This window comes from Mytilus trossulus, chromosome 14 (assembly GCF_036588685.1).
Source record: "Mytilus trossulus isolate FHL-02 chromosome 14, PNRI_Mtr1.1.1.hap1, whole genome shotgun sequence".
NCBI lineage: Eukaryota > Metazoa > Mollusca > Bivalvia > Mytilida > Mytilidae > Mytilus > Mytilus trossulus.
The window spans coordinates 64896427-64920276 of NC_086386.1; the positions used below are offsets into that span (position 1 = coordinate 64896427).

The 23850-nt window shown below is 31.7% G+C and overlaps 1 protein-coding gene across 1 annotated transcript in view; it reads left to right on the forward strand.

Moving 5' to 3' along the window:
- The first annotated feature begins 4924 nt into the window (after positions 1–4924).
- LOC134697042 (AF4/FMR2 family member 1-like) overlaps positions 4925–23850 on the forward strand; it is a 68032-nt gene continuing 49106 nt past the window's right edge. Inside the window, exons 1-7 of the mRNA XM_063559059.1 lie at positions 4925–5255; positions 7391–7511; positions 10462–11076; positions 16892–16936; positions 19823–19906; positions 20443–20467; positions 22143–22296. Of these exons, the coding sequence (XP_063415129.1) occupies positions 5215–5255; positions 7391–7511; positions 10462–11076; positions 16892–16936; positions 19823–19906; positions 20443–20467; positions 22143–22296 (1085 nt within the window). The 5' untranslated portion in view covers positions 4925–5214. The remainder of the gene's footprint in view (positions 5256–7390; positions 7512–10461; positions 11077–16891; positions 16937–19822; positions 19907–20442; positions 20468–22142; positions 22297–23850) is intronic.

A 23850-nucleotide genomic window follows, 5' to 3' on the forward strand; every position in this document is an offset into this window, starting at 1 on the left:
AACGGGGCACAACTCTGACTACTTAAAAAGTTCCCGCGCAAATGTCATGTTAAAAGAAGAGACTAAGCGCCCTTTGAACATTATTCGACAAAAAATAAATTCTTCAAAGAATGCATTTTTTAATGCAGAAATTGCTTATGATCCATGATGATAAAAAAAATCATGACAATATATATTTGTATGACGCTAAATCTGTTTCGTTATTAAATACTTTTAAAACTGAAAAACTGGCCATTCAAACTGTGTATGTTTATTTAGAAGGGTGGTTGCAGTGTCAGTTTTTCTATCTTGTGTTGTTGGACCATGGACTTAATATATTGGTCATAATTAGTTAGTATAAAAGTCCCAGGTTGGACTGTCAATCCTGACCACATATACAGCATTCTGATGAGCCCAAGAAACAGAACAATTAAGAAGATAATCCCAAAATATAAAAGACTTGAAAGGTAGCCGCATGACAGATATAAGCGAGTGTAACAAAAAATATAGAGACAAAAATTTTAAGAACAATGGGTCTCGTATCCCCATAAGAGAAATCAAATTTGAACTATTCTACATATTACAATTTTCAAAGGAGGAAACATATAGGCTAGGGATACCTGATGAGGATAAGCCTAGGTCTACATGACCATAACCGAAACACCCTTTTCTTAGTATACACACAACAATTCTACTACAATCATGCAATTATGAATTTCTGGAGAGAAAAAAAAAGAAATAAATGCAGAAGAATGTATTCCATAACCGGAAATATTTATCATACACTGAGGTTACCAGCTCTTAATTACTCAAAATGTATGCACATAGGAAATTGATTCAATAACGAAGGATTATGATAAGATATACTGGATTGGTCCCGCTTGATTTTAACAAAAAAATATAGAGACAAAAATTTTAAGAACATTGGGTTTCAATTACACGAGCCTTAACTGATCTAGGCTGAATCAATCCGATTTCCGTGATGGTATCCAGGAAAATATCCCCGCCTGCATAGTTACAATACATCGTTTGAACCACACGACATGGCAAGGCCTGAGAATTGGAATTAAAAAAAATATATAGTGGTAAGAGCTTTCGAGGACTGTCTTTAAATCAATTTGTCTTTTTTGAGTATTGCGTGTCTGGACTTCTTGGTTAATGCTGATCTTGTAATGTTTGTCATCGGTGTTCGTTATTTGTCACATGGTATATCCACGAGATCGTTCACCATGCATCATTAGAACTGGTTTATTTGTAGTATTTTCCTCTCCTGTCTTGCAGTGAAGTCGTAAAATCATTTTAAATTACAAATGTGTTTCATATGTTAAATTTTAGTTAGAAAAAGAGATGGGGCTAATTTCCTCTGTATATGTTTCACTCACACGTCAGTTGTGGATGTCTACTGGATTTGAATATACGTGAGTCTATACCATTTTTCGACATTTTTTCGACAATTTCAAATATTTCCATAAATGATTAAAATGTTACAGTATAAGGGAAGACATCAAAAGTTCAATGTAGGATAAAAAAAAACTTAATTCATATTGTTTTTTCACTGACCCCCCCTACCCCCCTCCTAACCTAATTTCGGAAAAAATGATTGACCAATAAGGATATATACAAAATCCATGTCAATTAAACAAAACTTGCAGCAATTTTTACCCCCACCCCAAACTATTTGATTTAAGTTTTTTATCCTTCATTGATTTTTTTATGTCGTCCCTAAACAACATGTGGATGAATTTAACAGGCCTTTTTTTATTCTACAATGAAGAATGTCGTTTCCCATAATGAATCTAATGTGTAGCATGACCATAAGGAATAATATAAAGCTCTACTTGCCGAACATACTTTGGGTAAGGCTTTTTACTGTAAAAATCGATTATAGTCAATAATGACCTTCTCATATACTCGTATATCATAGCCGATAATACATGTGAAGCGTTCTCAAAATTGTAGTTTTGGGCTATTATCTGATGTTTATAGTTTCATGCAGAACCTGTTTGGGAGTATATGCCATGCTATATTGTAAGAGCCTTTCAAGGTACACATGTACGGATCTGTGGTGCTGTGAACGTATAAGTAAAGACTGTAAGCCTTTTTCTGTCCTGGTATATTCAGATGTCTATTCAGAGGCGGATCCAGCCATTTTTAAAAAGGGGTTCCCAACCCAAGATAAAAGGGGAGGGCTCCAACTCAATGTCCCCATTAAAATGTAATGAACGTCGAAAAAAGGGGGCCCAATCCCCGAACACCAACACCCCTTGGATCAGCCACTGCAATTGGCCATATTTCTTTTTGATAATTTTTGATAATTTTCTTTTGATACAATTAGGCCATATCTAGAGACCAGGAATATGATAATGGACATACTGTTCCCAAATATAGACACATTGGATATATCTTCAACGGCAATCGTAACTTGCGCCGAAGTATCCGTATAACAAAATTAGAGATCTCTATTTTGATTAGATTTCTTCAACAGTTTTACTGATATTAAAGAATACCCATTGTCGGATCCGGGGGTTGGAACCCCCCTTTTTTTGACGATCAATGCATTTGAATGGGGACATATAGTTGGACCCCCCCCCTATGTCCTGGGTTGGGAACCCCTCCTTTTTAAAATGCCGGGCTGGATCCGCCCCTGATACCAAGATATTTTATTACTTTGTTTTAAAATATTTCAAAAAGTTTTTTTTTTTTTAAGATCAATAAAATCATAGACCAGAACCAGAGCACTGCTATAACAATATATAAAGGTTAATCAAATATCATTGAAGGTCATTTAAGTTAACTAAAGGAGCATAGTATAACTTACAGTTTCCCTAAATAACATCAATTTAACAATGAAAATGTGATATCCCAATCGTAAAAGAGAAGCCATTTGAAGAAAAAAATTACATATATATATAAAATTATGAAATAAAATCTCGTCTCTTTAAGTGTTGTCGAACATTCTTGATAGAGTTTCTAATGTGGAACGTAAATATCTATGTATAGGAGGAAAGGACAATTATATTGTTGTTTAAATTATATCAATATCAAAGTAAATTACTTCGGTAAATTTTGGCTGTTTATCCATCAAGGAAACGTGTAAATAAACATTGAATTTATCTATTAGAAGGAATTTCGAAGGATGTTAACTGAATTTTGCCATAAACTGTGATTTTTAATATAATACACACCAAGTCTGCTGTTAAAGATGCACAAACCAACAGGGGTGTCCATATAGAAAACCAAGCTACAAATTGGGGATAAACTTTGTTGAAGAAATGTCTATAGATGTTGCAAAGAGGAACATTTACAGCTTTTATCATCAAATCAGATCCAATCAAACTTCAAGTACTACATAACATATCTAGTATAATTAATCTGTAAAGTTTAGAAGAAGGGTTTATATGAGTTGCAACACATTATTTTGCCATCCGATTTTTCAAATGACCATTTAAGAATTAAATAAGAAAAAAATGTTTGATATGATTGCGGTGTAGTGTAAAGTAAACTCACAAAAATAATGAACTCCCAGGAAAATTCAAAACGAAAAGTCCCTAATCAAATGGCAAAATCAAAAGCTCAAACACACCAAACTTGTAGCGAGTAGAAAAGTCAAAACGTCGCCCGAAATAAAGATTCGAACTCACGCTACTGACATATCGTGGCTATAACTCTAAATTGAAAACAATGTTCAAATCTATGATTGCGTTGAATAAAAATTGCAATTTTTATACGTGTCCATGCAAAACAAATTTCTTGTTAGAGGGTTCTAAATACAGCACACACAACATTATCCAAAAGACCAAAAAAAGTGACAAAGTATATTTTAACAAAACGCATTTGACTAAACGTCGTCGAACAACTGATGTTCTTAAACCCTGCCGACTGCCATTGACGATTGCCAAATCTGAGAATGATCACAGATGTAACAAAATGGATCTTAATAAATAATGTACATGTAATATCAAACATAACTTGAACAATAAACTTGCCGCAAAAAATAGTATATCGCAAACAAAAGGTGCAAAATTTGTACACCATATCCGGATTTCGACAATGAATGTCACTTCATTGATGTTAAGATTCGCAACGGTATTTGAAAGGCCATATAATTTACCTCAATTTAAGATGGACTCTTGAATTATAAGATTCGAAATATAATATACTAGTATTCATTTATATTGCCGATTTGTTGTTCAAGGACACTTTCAGTAGCATTGGCTATTGGCTATTTTGTTAGCACAAGTTTTTATTAAAAGATGAGTGTTGATCGAAAGCCCGGAGAGAACCAACTGACTTGGACTGCCTGGCAATCCTATAGTCGATTATTATATAAAGAGTCGAACTCACCTGCCACGTGGGATTTCAGGCAAATTGCATATTCCTGACCCAATTTGTAAATCATTTTCCGAAGAAAACGATACGTTAAATCTGGTTTTAAAGCTAGCTAAACCATTGACTTGTATCATAGTAGTTTATAGACGATAGTTCCGTTCTATTGACAGAATATAACCCGGCCAACAGTGAACTTGACTGACATAAAAGGCGTTTTATTATTTAGTTTTTTTATTCCCGAAGTTTAAATAAGGAACTACCCCCTCGGATTCTCCGGAGCTCGTAAATATAGAAGTTTTGAAGTAAAAATTAACGTTTTATGCAATTTGCAAAAGTAGGCCTAAATTAAATTTGTTTTCAACAAAAAAATATACAAATGAAAGTCGCGCCACATCAAATAACTCGTCCAAATTTGGTCACATGATGACTGACCTTCACCTCCCTATTTACTCAGAAAACGTCCGATGTTTTTATATAGAATATGTAAACTTTTTACAAATCTTGAGCGACGTCTTTTATTTTTGTTTAATTCTATAAGCATTTGATATAATACCCTTTACAAAAGATCTCCAATTTGTGACAAAAAGTAAATGTTGACAGCGCGTATGAATTTTCAGGTATCTGTAAATAGTCTAAAATGGTGGAAAAAGTGCTGAGACATTAGAAACATGTAACGATAAAGCGAAAAAACTGACTTATTTCACGCCATTTTTATAGCCAATGGATATTTATGTTAAACTGGATCTTTTCTGGCTTTGAATTTACTAACTTTTGTTTGAAATATTGTTAAACGCTATATAAACTGTGAAAAAATGTAGACGATGCTTGCAATCTGGGACAGTGTTTCACATTTGTGGAACGATATGTCACAAATGTTCTTATACATATTTCAACATTAATGGACATATGTCACAAAATCTGGGGTTGAAAATGGCAATGAGACCTAGGTATGTAATAAGTTTGAGGTGATAGAAAAAGTTTTAAAAATGTGCATGTGTGAACTTTCTGGTGTTTGTGCAAACTGTTTTTCCCGTCTCAACAAAGATTTGGGATTTTCCATCCGCAAATAAACATATAAGTTTTAAGATATGTTGGCTATTTACTGAAGCTGGGAATTCTACAAATGTACATACGTGAAATGTCTAAAAATTATAAAGGAAGATGTCTTTGGTAACATTTGACATGCATGTATGTCCCCCCAACATTGCTCAGTTTGGGAAAGTGCCAAAATTGACTTTCTACTAATGTTCTAAGTAAATTTTCTGCAGTCTATATTCTCATATCAGGAAACAACTACAGGACAATCTATAGCTGTATTCAGGTTTACAATATTTGGTTGGGAGAACACCAAATTATATTATTATTTTAGGATCTGTCCAACGTTTCTTGACATCACAACTGCCTTCTTATGTCTAATATTTCAAAAGAAAAGTTATTGTGTATTATGTCAGATGTTCTAGTGTTGCAGATTCTCTAATAGCAAGAAGGTCTACAGGCTTGTTGCTTCTAGACTCAGGACGTGAAGAGTCTTTGCATATCTCATTACATGTAGTCCACACAAGGTTTCAGTTCATCATGTTCATTGAAAACAAATCCCCTTATGTTGGCACATTTAAGAAATAGGTTGTGTAAAAGCACAATATTACGTGCATTCCTTTATAGACGCAAAAAGTCATGGGAATGAGATATAAAAACTTGTCACTAGTGATACTAACGCTATCCTTAAACCCTTTTATCCATTGTAAAAGGTCATGCATGTGCCTGTTGGAGTTGCATCTTAGTTACTACACTAGTAAGCCTACATTTGTACATTAGTATTAAATATTGGTTGGGTGGTTGGAATCCCAATGATATTTATACAACATTCTCATTATCAAAATAATCAGTCTGTTCCCACTGCAGAAAAAGCACTGATACAATGTATGTTTTTAGCTAAGAAAAAAGCAATTGATCACTATTAACACTTGAGACAAGTTCTACCACAAGAGTACACCACAACTAAACTATTGCCGATACCATTTCAACTGATGCCAGAATTTAAGAAATACTGTATTACTGGTTATACCAGCTTCAATTACATATGTTTTCACCCCTTCTTTTAATGCCCAATCTGTAGCCTTGTCCATATGACATGTACTTCCATCTTACATGTACATTTTGTATCTTGTGAAATAGTTTTCCTTCTCTAACTTTAGTGTGCCTCAACCAAATGTTATGACACTGAAACACAATGCTTTTAACATTACTCAGATCAAATACTTATTTGGGTAGCATCACTTACAAATGTAGACCGTTTGTAATGTTATACATGTTACGTATGCAAGTGGGGGCATCATTGTGTCCCATGAACCCAATCCCCATTTATGTTTTTGAAAAAATAAAAAAAACCTTAAATCCAACCTTTCTCAACATGCTCAAATTTTTTTTTTATGGGTTCAATGTACACTTTGACATGTTCAGCCTCAAGAAAAAATATAACACATTCTAGGCTTTCAATAACAATATTATGTGCAGCCTATTTGTGTGTATTTCACTAATAATTATATATATAAACAGTTCAACAATTCAATGTAGTTTATCCATGTACATGTACATTTGTACTTTCTATAATTACTACTCATCCAAAACTGTACATTGTATAGTTTACAAATTCAGTCTTTTTAATAATTTCGAATGTCAAATTACATGCATGACATTTTTGTGTTTAAATCTTATATATTAAAGAAATATAGTCCTGATAGTGTTCATTATAAACTTTTGGATACTAACTTTCCTATGTATACATTTGTAGTTTAAGCACACATTTTAATGTTTATTTATATCAATTTTTCTGTATGCTTGTACACAAACTTATGCAAAATCATAAAATCAAATATCCATGAAAATACTTTTTTTTTTACTTAATCTCACTCACTCAGTTTATCGTGAAGATGGAATCCATGACAATTCACTCATTAAATAAACGAATCATCAGTACAACATTAATTGTTTTAACTACATGCAAAACAATTAGTTGTACTAAAACATAGCTTTCATATGATGCAAAATTTGTCATATAATTGATGTGTTTTATTTTTTACAGCCCAGCAGATCATTTAATGAGACAAAGGGAAAAGGCTCAGCAGGAAAGAGCTAAACTGATAAAAAAGAATCAAGAAAAACAGAATCAGCCAAGAAATGTGGGATTTCCTCAGCTTAGAAGAGTAAGTTGGCCAAATTTGTTTGTATTGTAGAACATAATATATCCCATCCCAAGGAGTCCTACCGTTTAAGAGAGCTGGACTAAGAACTAGATCTGATGATCAGATAGATAAGAATCAGAATTCTTTTTTTCTATGCAAATCACAACATGACAGAGTATTTTTGATATATAACATGAAGCTTAAGTGTTCCGTGTCCATATTATATAGAATGACTTGTACATGTGCCTAGGAATAAACATCATAATGAAAATTTTGAATAACAACAGTCTGAATTGGTACATACACCAACCATTTTGGAAATTTATCCTGCCCCCTTTATAACTGTTCTGTGCAAATTATGCACTGCATAAAGCTTTGTCCTGCAATTAGGCAAATATCCAGTATTGTACATATAACAAGTACACAAATACATTTTGCTTTAATTAAAGTCATCTGTTACTCAATTCAATTTTGAATATGAATATTTCAGTTTTAGGTTCTCTTCACCGTTTGTGTTTAAACTATGTCGAATATGAAAAATCAGAGACAACTATTTGTATTTAAACAACTAAACCTTAAAAGTGCTGATGTAAATTTTATTTGTATTCGCTACGAAACAGGTGAAAAGATCTGCTTAGTCTTGCATTTTGTTTTTGTCTTGTTTCTAAAGCTATTAGCTCATACAAATAAATTTATATTTTGGACAATGAACACATATTGTTTATAAATATAAGTAGCATAAACCCTTGAACAATTGAAAAAAATAGTGATTGCAAATAACAACAATACAAAATGTAGGTCAGGTGTCAATGCACTGCACAGTAAGGTCTGCATTTGAATATTTTATAACTCTCTATGTTGTCAAATGGAATCATCATATAGAATAGGAATTATTGCATATCAGTGCTACATGAGGGTTCTCACTAAGACGAGCCCATGAGTCCTGGACTCTTGAAAATCTGTGGACTCACCATTATTAAATCTGGTGAGTCCAAAGATGCATCAAGATTGAAATATTTTGTATAAACTGAATAATTATATCATCATTTTATAGCAAAAGTTTACAAGTACTCTGATCTTAATTTCATTTCATTGCTCTATTTTATATTGCAATAAAATATCTTCATACTGTTGGACTCACCATGCTCACCATGGCCAAAAATGATGGGTGACAGTCCCTAGACTTGCCTTCAAAAGTCCTTTGTGAGAACCCTGTACAATATTCTTAAGAGTTACCAACATTACCACGATTACTTGCCAAAACAGTGTTTTGTCAGCAGGAGAAAACTGTCAGATCAAATCATCACAATGTTTCATGTACATTTTTGTACAACAATTTAATGTTTACTGGAAGTTAAAGTTATTTTGAGGTCAGTTTATTAGGGGATATGGAGACAAGACAAAACCATTCATACAAACACTAATCAATATACCCCTTTTAGCATCTTTTAATCACGTCCATGAAGACTGATTCCAGTTGTATTTATAGATGATATTTATACTTCTTTTGATTGCTTTAGTAATTGTCTTCAACCTTGTGCAAGTGTATAGAAGTGATATAAACCAGTACAAACTGGAATGAATAATATTTTGCACTAGGTCAAGGACAATAATCTTACTTTCAGTTTGTAACAATATAAACAATGTGAGGGCACCAGCATTCTCAAATGTTTTGGTTTGATTTAGGTATTTTCATTGTCAGTCAATGAACAAAGGTTATAAAAAGTATGATAATAGACTGTCAGATTTGGAACATGTTGTTATTAGCACTTAATAATATCTCCTCATGCCTCTTCTAATTCTCTCCATGTCCTATCAATCTCTTCCTCCTTTTATTAAGATAAGAATGAATTCTAAAAAAATAAAATTATGTATTTTTATTCATCTATATTATAATTTTACTCAGGTAAAATGTACTTATGTTCATATATATTAGTAAATGTACATGTACAACAATATATATATATATATATACACAATCCATAGTAACAGGTTGAAGAAAGCCCCTGGGCAGAGTGAAATGTTCATAAAACTGTAATGTTTCTGTTATATATGGTTGTAAGCATTGATGGTTTTTATTCCTATCTAATAGACTTAACACTAGTAAATCAATAAACGTTATTTATGTAACAGTACTTCACAAAATTGATTGTTGCAGTGTTCAAGATATTGTTTTTCCTCTCTTTCCATGAGGATTCTTGCATCTTATTTTGGATGAGTCATTGGTTCTCTATTTTCATCTGAAAGCTTTTTATCCTAATTGGGATTGTCACACCAGCAGGAGTGACCAAATACCTATGTATTATGATCACTGTACATATAGTTCAGTTGTCAGCTGCATGGATGCTACTTAGAATCCACTGACAGTTCCATAATTGGTTTTACTTTTTACAAAATTAAAAAGACAGTCCCAGCAAGCACAAAAACAATTTCACTGTAAAATTCATCCATATAAATTACTGGCAGTTACTATACTTAATGCATCTCATTAAAATTCATTTTTACAAATTTTCACTTCATTATATGTATAAATATATACCTTATAGATTTTTTCGCTAAGCATGACAATTGTAAGCAATTTGCAGGAAGCCCGGGTTTAGCCTGCAGTCAGATCTTACTTTGTAACCTAAACACTTTAAGAACTCAGTCTTGGCTCAGGAGGAAAGACCGAAAGTTAAGAGGAGGATCATAAATCTAAAATCTATAGTTTCTAAGAAGAACATTTTCAAGTATTTTTCACATCAATTCTTTGTAATGCATGTACTATAGTGAAAGTAAAGGTTGTATCAATATTTATAGTCTTGTTAAACTCCAAATTTGATTTTAATCTAACATGTATGACATAGATTCTTTATATGGATTTTTTTCACATCTGAGTGATCTGATCACATTTTTGTGGACTTATCCTATCAATTAGTTATGATTTGAATAATTATTTATGAGCAATGATTTGTATAATTATTTATTTCAGACAACAGAGAAAGATGACAGAATAGAACAATTGTTAGGGCCTCATTCGGCTATTGTTAATTCACTATCTAGGGATACTGATTTATTAGGAGTAATAAGTCAACCTCAGACTCCTCTTCCTAGTAGGTCATATGGCGAGGATGACTTTTTTTACAACAAACCTGCAAATGATGGTAGAAATGGTATTCGACCACATCCCATACAAAATTTAAAAAAGAAACCCCCCTCAAAACCCCAAGAACCATCAAAGAATAGCCAAAATTTAAAACAACCATTACCTGTTCAAAATGCTGATCACTCAACTTCCAAGTCTTTGTCTCATCAAGACCCTACCCAAAATCAACAGCCAAAAAGTGAAAATATGCAGATCAAAAAAGAAATACCTGTTCTTCCTAAAACTAAGAAAGTGACAAAATCTAAATCTAGTCAACCGAAATCTCCTCACAGTTCATCATCTGACCACGAAGCTACATCAAACAAGTCAACACCAAGTCCCAAACCATCAAATGAAAAGCCTAAACCTCTGGGCAACAGTATGAAACAGTTTACACCACCTAATGGAGTTAACAGACCACCGAGGAAGAATCTTGAGAAACTGACCATTCCTAGTGGACAGGTAAGAGAATTTCATCACTGTATATAAAATACTTGTAAATTGCATATTATTTTAAACATTTTTAAAAGGGATGCATTTTCATATGCACACTCATTTGTTGTTTAAGCTCTTGTACATGTATGTCAAAATGTATGTTTGAGTAGTTGTAAATCTATATCATGCTCAAGAATTACATAAGGAAAATGTGTTGCTAAATTTTGACATTACATAATGTATTTGCATTTTAATTAAAAACAGATTATAGTAGAAAATTAAATTGGAACATGCTGTCAGATTATTATGATTAATTGATTCAAATGTTCTGGTAAATATTCCCATCAGTGTTGTTTAGACTCATAGCATCTAAAAAGACTCCTGCAAGTGCAGGCTGTTGTCCATGTTTGAAGGACACATACTTGTTGAACTCTGAAAGTGAATTTTGATAAACTGTTATTGCTATATAATGTATATTGCTATCTCATTGATATTTATTAATCCCTGATATTAAAAAAAATCTACTTGATATGCTCTACTGAATTACATGTACATAAACAGTTAGCCAAAATACTGTACAGTTGTTACTTAGTTTGACTGATCATTCATCAAGTATCAGTACATACATGTACTAGTCAAGTGTATAAACAGTTCTACAGGTACAAGGTAAACAGACATGTTATTTACTGATAAGAGATCCTGGGAATAGTACTATAGTCCTTGATCAATTTCCTGATTGATATGATTAAAAGTAAATTGGTTACACATCTGCAATTGATTAGGGGGAATTATATACTTGTATTTACATATAACCTTTCCTTACTTACATGAGTATAATATGAATGAAATTCAATGCTTTTATTTTAGTCTCCATGCCTATCCATGCCAATGATATATACAATATAGAGGCATGACACACTTTTGGTGATTTTTTAGTGATGAAAGTTAGAATATGGGATAAAGCTACATGTTTATAAGGGGTAAAACAGTGGGTATTTTGGATAAACATGATAAAGGGGGTAAAAAAAGTGAGATCTGGGATCTGGGGAAATGTTTACCCATGTTTCCATGTCACTCCCTCTGACCTCATGTTTACATCTTGGAAGTGCCATACAACATAGCCAACAAATTTGCAGATTTCAGTATGCTTTAGTGATCCTGATAATTTTGTAAAAAAAACCTTCAAGTATTCCAAATTTATGGGACTGTGGGGGACTGGTTGCCTATAGGCTTATGTAAGTTTTGAACTTGTAGGACGGTTCTTTCATAACCTTATCTTTTGCCTACATTTGTACAAACAGTGTAAATACATTGAATGTCAGTAAGACAGCAACCCAATAACAAAATATACACAAGTTGTTCATAATATAGATCAGCAGACAGCTGTCACCAAATGTCAGATTGATAAGCTCGAATGGCCTCTAAAATATCCACAGACCAGTTGTTTTATGAATTCTTTTTGTAATCCAGTTGATACAGTATAAATTTCTGAGTAGTTAGTGCTACCTGAATACCAACAGTTGTAACATACTACTATGTATTACTACGTTAAAATATGTTTACGTGATCAGATAGGCTCACTTTAAACTTATTAAACAGTTTGAAAGTTGTTAGATTTTACCTGTGATTAAAGTCATGTACATGTACCTAATGAGTAGTTCAGAAAAATAACATGTACTAAATTACCGTAGTTGTGGTTCCAGCGATATAATTTAATTTATTCAAATTTTACTGTAGCTATAGACTTGTAAGTGGCAATCATCGTGTAATATGTTTTCCTATTTTGTAGGGACTACTGGTCTTCTCAAATTCTTTATTAACATTTAAAATGAAATTATGTAATAAAAAGATGATGTTGCATTATAGACTTGTTTTGTGCTGATACAGCATTAAACAATAATCAATCTATCAATGCTGTGACATGACACAACTATCCATGTATATTATTATATGGCCTTCAACAGTTTAATGAGCAGCCTGTTATCCAATGTACAGAAATTGACAATTAATTTAAAAATAATACAACATAAGATACTTATATAGCCTGAAATAGAGTTCTTTAATAGAATATTGTCTATAGAAATTGTTGTCTGTACGTCAAACTCTGATTTATTTATAGCTACTGCTCTGTAAATATATCTTATAGATTGTTACTTCTATCATCTCAAAATATTGACATTCCCATCCCAGTTATCAGAGTGGTGGATTAAATTGAATAACCTAGTTATAACCTTCGCCTGGGCCAGGTAAAACACAGGTAAAAATGTTCTTTGTGTACTCATGTCACATAGTGGTGAAATCATGAATTGATAATTATACCACAGTATATCTGGAAATTGAATATTAAATTTTATAAATAACTGTACTACTGTCTCTCATGTAGAAAAACAACATAGATTAACTAATAAATGTCCAAGAATATATGTAAAAAAGTTAAATCTTAAATTTAATATAAGTACATAACTACTGGTAATTTTAATTACACTGTTATAAATAAATAAACAATCAATCCAGTCTTTAGAACTAGTAGGTAAATGTTTCAAGGGGGGCTGCAGAGTTCTCAAACAATGGTTAGCCTTAGGTTTTGTCACCAAAATTTTCAGAGGACAAATAAAAAATTGGTATTTTGGCTACAGAAGTAATAGTTGAGACCAGAAGATTTGCTTCAAGGCCAACCAGGGGAAACAAGACTGGGAATTTTCCCGGGGAGAAGGATCATGGGGACATGGAAAAGTTGAATGTCAAATGTTCATGGGGATCTCCAATAAGGGCAGATACATTTAACCCTCATTAAATTATTTCAAAATAATATTTACTTGTATGTTGTTGTTTCCATAATTGATTTATGCGAAATAAACAAAATCATAGTGTGAGGTTAAAAGGTCATTTGGTCTGTGAATCTGGATTACATATACATACCCTACATTCCTTATTTGTCAGTGTGATTAACAGACAATTGCAAGGGGTTAACAAAGTAAAGTTGTGAATAAAAGTTAGTGTCAGTCAGGAAACTGTAAACACACCTATATTTTTTTTAGCCAACTTGACTTGCAAATCCTTAACTTATAATAACCATTATTAATTTGTAATTAGTGGTTCCAAATTCATGTGACTAATTATCAAAGTAGACAATTTAATGCACAGATATAGCAATATTGACATCATGCAAAGCTTTCTGCCTTAACTGATGCTAGCTATATAGGGTTATATTTAACTCGTAATACGGCAACTTTTTGCACTAAATTTCAACTGACTAGTAGGTATCTATTCCCTGGCCTGGTCAATACTAGTATTAACCTGTTTTTTGCCAAAATTGATTTATATGCATTCATCTAATGGTCATAATAGATGGTCCTTTTTATACGACCGCAAATTTTGAAAAATTTTTCGTCATATATTGCTATCACGTTGGCGTTGTCGTCGTCGTCGTCGGCAGCGTCCGAATACTTTTAGTTTTCGCACTCTTACTTTAGTAAAAGTGAATAGAAATCTATGAAATTTTAACACAAGGTATATGACCATAAAAGGAAGGTTGGTATTGATTTTGGGAGTTTTGGTCCCAACATTTTAGGAATTATGGGCCAAAAAGGGCCCAAATAAGCATTTTTTTTGGTTTTCGCACTATAACTTTAGTTTAAGTGAATAGAAATCTATGAAATTTTGACACAAGATTTATGACCACAAAAGAAAGGTTGGGATTGATTTTGGGAGTTTTGGTTTCAACAGTTTAGGAATTAGGGGCCAAAAAAGGGCCCAAATAAGCATTATTCTTGGTTTTCGCACAATAACTTTAGTTAAAGTATATAGAAATCAATGAAATTTAAACACAATGTTTATGACCACAAAAGGAAGGTTGGTATTGATTTTGGGAGTTTAGGTCCCAACAGTTTAGGAATTAGGGGCCATAAAAGGGACCCAAATAAGCATTTTTCTTGGTTTTCGCACCATAGCGTTAGTATAAGTAAATAGAAATCTATGAAATTTAAACACAAGGTTTATGACCATAAAAGGAAGGTTGGTATTGATTTTGGGAGTTTTGGTCCCAACAGTTAAGGAAAAAGGGGCCCAAAGGGTCCAAAATTAAACTTTGTTTGATTTCATCAAAATTGAATAATTGGGGTTCTTTGATATGCCGAATCTAACTGTGTATGTAGATTCTTAACTTTTAGTCATGTTTTCAAATTGGTCTACATTAAGGTCCAAAGGGTCCAAAATTAAACTTAGTTTGATTTTGACAAAAAATGAATCGGTTGGGTTCTTTGATATGTTGAATCTAAAAATGTACTTAGATTCTTGATTATTGGCCCAGTTTTCAAGTTGGTCCAAATCTGGGTCCAAAATTAAACTTTATTTGATATCATCAAAAATTGAATAAATGGGGTTCGTTGATATGCCAAATCTAACTGTGTATGTAGATTCTTCATTTTTGGTCCCGTTTTCAAATTGGCCTACATTAAGGTCCAAAGGGTCCATAATTAAACTAAGTTTGATTTTAACAAAAAATAAATTCTTGGGCCTCTTTGATATGCTGAATCTAAACATGTACTTAGATTTTTGATTATGGGCCCAGTTTTCAAGTTGGTCCAAATCAGGATCTAAAATTATTATATTAAGTTTTGTGCAATAGCAAGTCTTTTCAATTGCGCAATGGCAAGAAATATCTTATTGCAAAATATTGTGAAATAGCAATTTTGTTTTTAATTAGAGTTATCTTTCTTTGTCCAGAATAGTAAGCAAGAAATATCTAATTGTAAGATTTTTTTTTATTTGGAGTTATCTTTCTTTGTCCAGAATCAACTTAAATCTTTGTTATATATAATATACAATGTATATTCACTTTTTACTACCAACTGATAAATTTAAATAATCTTTACCATTCAGTGATAACAAGCAGTTTTTTTACATCTTAATATTTTATGAAGTATTTAAATGAGTAGTAATTGTTGCAAACTCCATTAGAATATTTTAATTGAAATTAGTTTTGGAATAAGGGAAAGGGGGATGTGATTAAAAAAAATGGGTTCAATTTTTCTCATTTGAAAATTCATAAATAAAAAGAAAATTTCTTCAACATTTTTTTGAGAGGATTAATATTCAACAGCATAGTGAATTGCTCTAAGAGAAAACAAAAATTTTAAGTTCATTTGAATACATTCATTCTGTGTCAGAAACCTATGCTGTGTCAACTATTTAATCACAATCCAAATTTAGAGCGGAATCCAGCTTGAATGTTGTGTCCATACTTGCCCCAACCGTTCAGGGTTCAACCTCTGCGGTCGTATAAAGCTACGCCCTGCGGAGCATCTGGTTCTCATTTGAAATTTCATAAATAAAAAGAAAATTTCTTCAAACATTTTTTTGAGAGGATTAATATTCAACAGCATAGTGAATTGCTCTAAGAGAAAACAAAAATTTTAAGTTTATTAGAACACATTCATTCTGTGTCAGAAACCTATCCTGTGTCAACTATTTAATCACAATCCAAATTTAGAGCTGAATCCAGCTTGAATGTTGTGTCCATACTTGCCCCAACCGTTCAGGGTTCAACCTCTGCGGTCGTATAAAGCTACGCCCTGCGGAGCATCTGGTTATTATTTTGTCTAAAATATTAACTGTAATAAGGGTAATTTTTGAAGATGGTTTTAAAAGTTGTTTGTTTTGACATGTTTTGATTGATTATTGAACATAGCACATGTAGCTTTAGGCTAAAAGTAAAGTTTAAATACAAATCTGTGTATTGAAAACTTAGATATCAATTTTTGATATTATAATTTTCGTCTTTTTTTTAAAAAGTTTTGTACAGTATCATTAGCAAATTATCATGTTTTTTTTTACTTTTCAGAATGAAGTTCATAAAGAAACACAAAGTGTTGATGATATTTTTAAGGTAAGAGTTGTATCCATATAAAAGTAGTTACTAGTAGATACACACAATTCAGAAATTTTGCTTTGAAATCATCTAATGCACATTGGTAGCAAGTTACTAGCAACAATTCAGAAGCCTAGGATTTTATCTAGAGTTTTAATGTTTAACATTTCAATCTGTATTCTGTCAGTTTAGTTTAAAGACATATTTATATTTAGACATTTTAAATGCATATTTGATAGGAAATATTTATAATTAGGTACATTACTCACTAATTGATTCCTTTTTATTTAAAGATCTGCAGATAATATGTATTTGAAGTCTTGCATAATAGTAACTTAATTTACAAAATATGTAATTGATCAAAAGAGAAAAAAAAGTAATTGAAGCATTCACTGACGTATTAATAAATGATGTTTGCTCTTCTGTGAAATACAATTGATGTAGTCGTTAGTATTTTATTTTTGTACATGTTCTATATTTGTATTAAAGCATGTGTTGTGACATAAAGAAAGGAATATCTGTGTATCCTAAATATTTCAAGGCTACATTATAGTGGCTTATAGTATGATTTTAGGTTGAAATGAACGAAATGAAAATTGCCCTGATTGTTTTTCTTTATAAAAGAGTAAATAATTCTTCAGCATAACAAAATTTGTATCCATTATTACTATAACACAATTTGGTCGCCATATAATATGTAGGTTTGGATGGCAGGCATTTGTTTTGGGAAAAAAGAGTCTGAAATCTACCTGTCACTTTGTTGATACACTCTTCACACTCAAACACAAGGCCCACTAGCCCAGGCTTGTAAAACTTGTCAGCCTGTAAAAATCATCTCCAAAGGCCAAATTTGTCAACTGAAATTTTATAAAAATCATCTCCAAAGGCCAAATTTGTCAACTGAAATTTAATAAAAATTCAGCTTGCAGTCCTAAATTTAAAAATCAATTGTAAAGAATGTTGATAGGGTATTTCACTAAGATTTATCACAATTTATTTGAAGAATGCTTAATATTGAAAAAAATGAAGTTATTTCAGTTAGCCTCTAAAAGAAATCAGAATTTATCTTGTCCTAGATATGCATCCATGAAATATTTGCCACTGGACATTATGTATCAAACAATGTATCGATGGTCCCCACTCCTTATATCCTCACTGTTTTGGTGTTTTGGTAAAGATTTGACTTGAAGTGAATACTATGTTTTATCCTGGTGTAATATAGGAATGTTAAGTGGATTGGACAGGTGGACAGTTGATAAGACAGGAAAACATTGTACCATCTATCAGTAGTTAAGGAGAGACTTTTAAATCATAAAACCATTGATACAGATTTACAGTTAACTGAAAAAAATATACATCAATATCTAGTGAAAAATAGTCATGAAATATTTAGGTATCTAAAAAATGTCAACCTACAGCCATCCAACAACCTTGTTGAACTAAGAATAGATATCAAGATGTTTTACTGTTACATTATAACTCAAATTGTCTTTAATGATAAATAAGCACCCACACCATACATGCCATAAGGCAAGCTCTGATTAAGAGTTATTAAGAGTCTAGAAAAGTCATGAACAAAATAAGCAGAGAATGTACCTGATTACATGTATACTACAATATAAATGTATATTATTTAACAATTGAGGTAAAAGTTATCAAGTGAACTGACATAAGTGTTATCCTTACTTTTCACCTGATGACTTCTTCGGAAATCTGAAAACAAAATTGATATGAAACTTAAGAAAAAGATCACTTTCTTTAGATGAGCATAGATATCTTATATGTCAACACAATCACTCCTACAACAATCCATGTACTGGTGCATATATTGTTTGAACTTTTTTATCAAATGAATAATATTATACATAATAGGGGAAACATGGGACTACAATATTGAATTTAGGGGGATAGGAACCCTGATTTTACTCATTTATGACACATAATTCACTTGAGCTAAAAAAAAAAATTGATTACTTTGGCTTGTCGCCTACTGTCTCGCAAGTGTTAATCCTGTAATCATTTCATTCACGTCTGACGCAGTATTGATCGCTTTAGTAGCTTAATTCTAGAAGCATGCATAGGATTTTGTTTACATCTTTTGTATGCAATATTATTATTATTGACTAAATGAATGATTAATTGTTTATCACTTGACTTTGAGAAAATGTTTTTCATTATAGTAAATAGATCAATTGCAAATATCGTAAACATGCTTAAGGCTTATGTAAACAAGTGAATGAAAAAAGTGGTAAAACTAATAAATTTGTACTTCTATTATGTTTTGAAGCTATTTCCAATGATGTTGCTTAAATGGTCAAAAACAAGAAAAAGTGAACGGGACTTCATTTACATAAGTCAGCTGGGCCTTAGAAATTTAAGTCATATTAAGGTCCACATTTTCAAGCTTATATTAATATATCCTTGGTTTTCAAATATTTGGCCTTGAGCTTTTGTGATGAATAGCAGTTCCAGGAAAATAGTTTGGATGCACCAAAACTATAAAGTGTTATTTGTTGTCTTTATTTGGGTAATACAAAACAAACTTACAGGACAAACCAGCCAAATTCTTTGCTGTATTGAAGATTAAAACATGCAAATATAATAAAGTATACTGTAAGTGAGAGCTCTAGAAAAAATTCCCAAACCAATTAGAGTGTAAATAAGATGCTTTTCAGAAATACATGTTGTGGAGTGATGTGTTGTATGCCAGACTTATTCAGGTTTTGACAACATTATTATCGGAGGCATGTAGATTTGTATAGTAGATACTTTATAAACGAATATACTTCTATTGTGAGATTTTAAAATAAAATAGTTGATTCTCATGCCATTCATGTACATGCATAACCAATGTATTACTGTAAGAGGTTTTGTTTTTGTATGTTTTACCTGTTTATTTTCCAGGAAATGACTCATTTAGAGCTACCATTGACTGCCATATCTACTCCTCAGAAAGACGAACACTTCCCTTTCCCAAATTCTGTTATTGTAAGTTTGTTTATTTTGTGTATTTTGTTAAAATCAAGTAAACTGTTGTTTTTTTTCAAACACCCTAAAAAAATGAAAATATTTTCTCATAAATTTTGCTATCACTTATGATGTTATCATGTAAATATGTTAGCAGATGTGGTTTTGACATGGATTAATCAAAGTTTATATGAGTAAGGAAGTCACTTTCCAAAATTTCTCTTAATACTTTTGAAGATGTTTATTTTGTAATTCTGTATATTAACCCTTTGTATCAGTGTTGTTCAGATGTTCTCTCACTCTCTTACATGTATGCTAATTGAAGAGACAGATTTAATCTTGTAGATGCCTTAATGGGTTGTCTTCTTTTGACTTTTACACATATCATGTAACTATTCGAACCAAAATCTACTTCAACAACAAAAATCTGTAATGTTTGAAATTTGGATTTTAACATTATTATTTTTTTTTGAAAAATATTAGCCAGCTTATTAATATCTTTTGATTTCCAAAATTGTATATTAATTCTTACAAATATTTCATGTTTTCTGTTATAGGGAAGAAGTTTCTCTGAGTTAAAAAGTAAGTAGCATCTATCAGTATAATAGTGATACTGTGCCAGTAACAATAGTTGTGTTAGTGCCACTATCTGGTTAATAGGTTGGTTACAGTACAACCTGTTGTGTTTAGTATCTTCACTTGAGCTTATTTTATGGTGTTTTCATAATAATATGTATTTTTAAGAGATTGTGATGAGACATCAGAAATAAATAGAGTAGACATTTTTACCTGTCATCCTGTTGTTTTACATTTATTGACTCTATATACAGTCCTATTGAGTGTCTTAACTAAATCCAGGTGTTATGTAGCATTGGATCCTTGATAAATTTCTACCTTGCAGTTTGGCCAGGTATGATTTTCTACCTTTTCAGCCTAGTATGAATTATCAAAAGTAATGCAAGGTCCCTCACTTCTAGTGTCATACGGTTACCAATTCCTGTTGATTTATTATATTAAATTTATATGCAAAAACATAGTTAACATAAAAAAGTTTGTTTCAGATAAAACAGTTATAAATACTGAAATCATGAAATGAAGGGGAAAAAAATCTGAGTGATATAATTGGAGTGTTAATTTAATATTTTTTAATCCTCCAATCTTTCCTCACAACAGATTGTGTCCTCCTTATAGACAGGTTTTGACTACTTTTGACCTTTTATTTTTGACTGTTTAATGTTCTTCACCTATTATTCTTGGAGACAATTACTTCACTTCACCTCTGGATGATACAATTTGGGCCTTTTTTATCATATATACAGTAATCTGCTTGAAAGTAAACCTAATCATGGTTTTGCTGTATATCAGCAGTTCCTTGCTCATTAAGGTAGTTAGTTGTCATTATAATTAAATCATTGTTAATTACACAGAACTTGTCATTTGTGTAAACATTCCACACATGTTTATACTACTGTTAGGATGATCACACCTTGCTACTGAACTCAGACCATAGGCTATAAAATCTATTATAGGTAACAACATATAGGTTACTCATTCTGTCACCTAAAGGATAAAGATCCTGTAAAACAACAATGATTTAGTTTGATTCAACATTGATCACTTCAGCCCCCATGTGAATTAATTATATATTGGAGAATCATTTCTGTGGATCTCTTGGGCTGATTTAGGATCTTTTCTCTGTCTAACAGCATCATTTATTTCCATTATTTCATTGCTTCACAGAACAAGTAATGAAAACATGGAAGTGGCTTTAAAGAGTTATTGTGTATAGGGATTGCACCTTTTATTCCAAGGAAGATGTTCAAATTAAAGATAACATCCCAATGTGAAGCTCACTGCATGGTGTTCAAAGATCAGTGTAAACTGGTACAATATAAAGAGTTGGTGAAGTCATGTGAAGAGAAACCAGTCCCATATCAAGAGCTTCAGAAGTTCAAATAATGCAAAACCAGTGCAATATTGATAGCTTAAGAAATCCAAATAAAATGAAACCAGTGCAGCAGTTTTAAAGCTCAAGCTCTAAAAGCCCAAATAAAATGAAATATATGCTATAAAATTAGATTATTAAAGGATATAAAAGTAAAACCATTGCTTTATAACGAGATTTGGAAGTCCAGTTAAGCGGACAAGTGCAATACTACGTAAAGAATTTATGAAGCCATAATAAAGTTAAAAAGACATTGCAAAATACTTTTTTATAGGACTTTTTACCTGTAACTAATTTTGTTATTTATTTCAGATCTCCAATCCAAGCTAAGCAAATGCCCTATAATAACAAACGACTTGAAGAAAGATGACTTAGAGTTAGATATACCTTTAGTTGCTCCTATAGAGCCTTTAATCACACCACCAGAAACACCCATCAAACCACCACTAGCTGCTAAACACCAAAAGTAAGTCAGCAATGTTATTTGATTTTACAATTGTATACAAATTTGTCTGATGTTAGATAAGTTCACATAGTTCCCATAAAGTTTCACATCACATTAACTTAAAGAGTGATTGTTGTTTTACATAAGAAGATTATTCGGAGCAGATCTTGGGTCATTCCGAGACAAAAATCAGCTAAATACAGAAAGAGTAAATTGTCTTGAGATAGAACAAAATTGATAGTAAATATCTTGCTGCTATATTGTGTAAACTGGAATTTTATGAATGCCAGTTTTCAGGTTTCTTTTATTTATTTCACATTCCTCACAATAGATGCTGTAAGAAAGTCATCAACATGTTTTAGAATAAGTAGCCACCTGAAGTGTTCCAAGTCATGAATTACAGGAATATAACACCTGCCAAAAATACTCCAGTTTACAGTATTATGTAAAACTTTATCAGTGTAATCCACATGTTAGTTATATCATAATGGAGAAATTACAAACTTTAATGTTTTAAATGAGTGGTTTGAGGAGTATTGGAGGTGACTTTACTAATGAGATTTTCTTCAGTTGAATTTGGCATGAACTTAAACTCTTCAATCAAATATTAGGCACCTAAGTCAACAAAGAGCAATTTTAGACCCACCAATGATTAAATATTTAAGTTTCAGTACTGTAAATTCAAAAATAATTGTGATGTATTTGTACGATAATGAGACGGGTGACTATTGCAATAATCAGAACTCGTATTTTGATCATTAATATATATATATATATCAGTATCCAGCTTTTCCTGAATCTCTGGTTCATGGTTGGCCATGTGAATCTTACTTATAATATGTGAATTTCCAGTACATAAGATTAATGATCATGCAATAGTGCACAGGTGTAACTATATCTGCTCTTAGTATCGTTGAAGTACAATAGTTCAAAAATTGAGAATGGAAATAGATGCTTATTAAATTTTTTGATATCAATAGTGTTAGAATCAAAGATGGCCACCAGGACTTTTAGTATTGCTAGTTGGCTGAAGTCAAAAGTTTTGACAATCTTCAACATAAGTTACTTGCATCTCTAAAGACAGACAAAATCTGTAATGGATCTCAGCTTGAACTGATCCTTTTGAAAGCATATAGCGGTCTTTTAGTTTAAGCATTAGAAAAAAAGAATTGAAAAGTAAATTAGAAATTGTTCTTGCTGTATTTATTGTTATGAGGACTTTTAAAGTGCAATTATGTCCAACTTAAGTTTGTGGTATTTTTAGGATATGAAAGACGAGATAAAATCAATCATATTTCCTTTGTACATCTTTGTTTAACTTATGTTCATGATAAAGCATTTTCATATAAAACTTAGTGGAAAAAAGCTTATGATTATACACTGATTAAGGATTTATGTATTTTGAATATAAAGTTAAAAAATCAATAATGTTTATTCTTTTGATCTATCAATGAAATTGAATTTTCTTTAAGGGCATGTCCATAAATGTTATCGACCTGGCTTTGAAGACACTCGCACAAAAAATTTCTAATTCTAGGGATGGTTAATTCCATATTTAATTATCAAGTGTATATG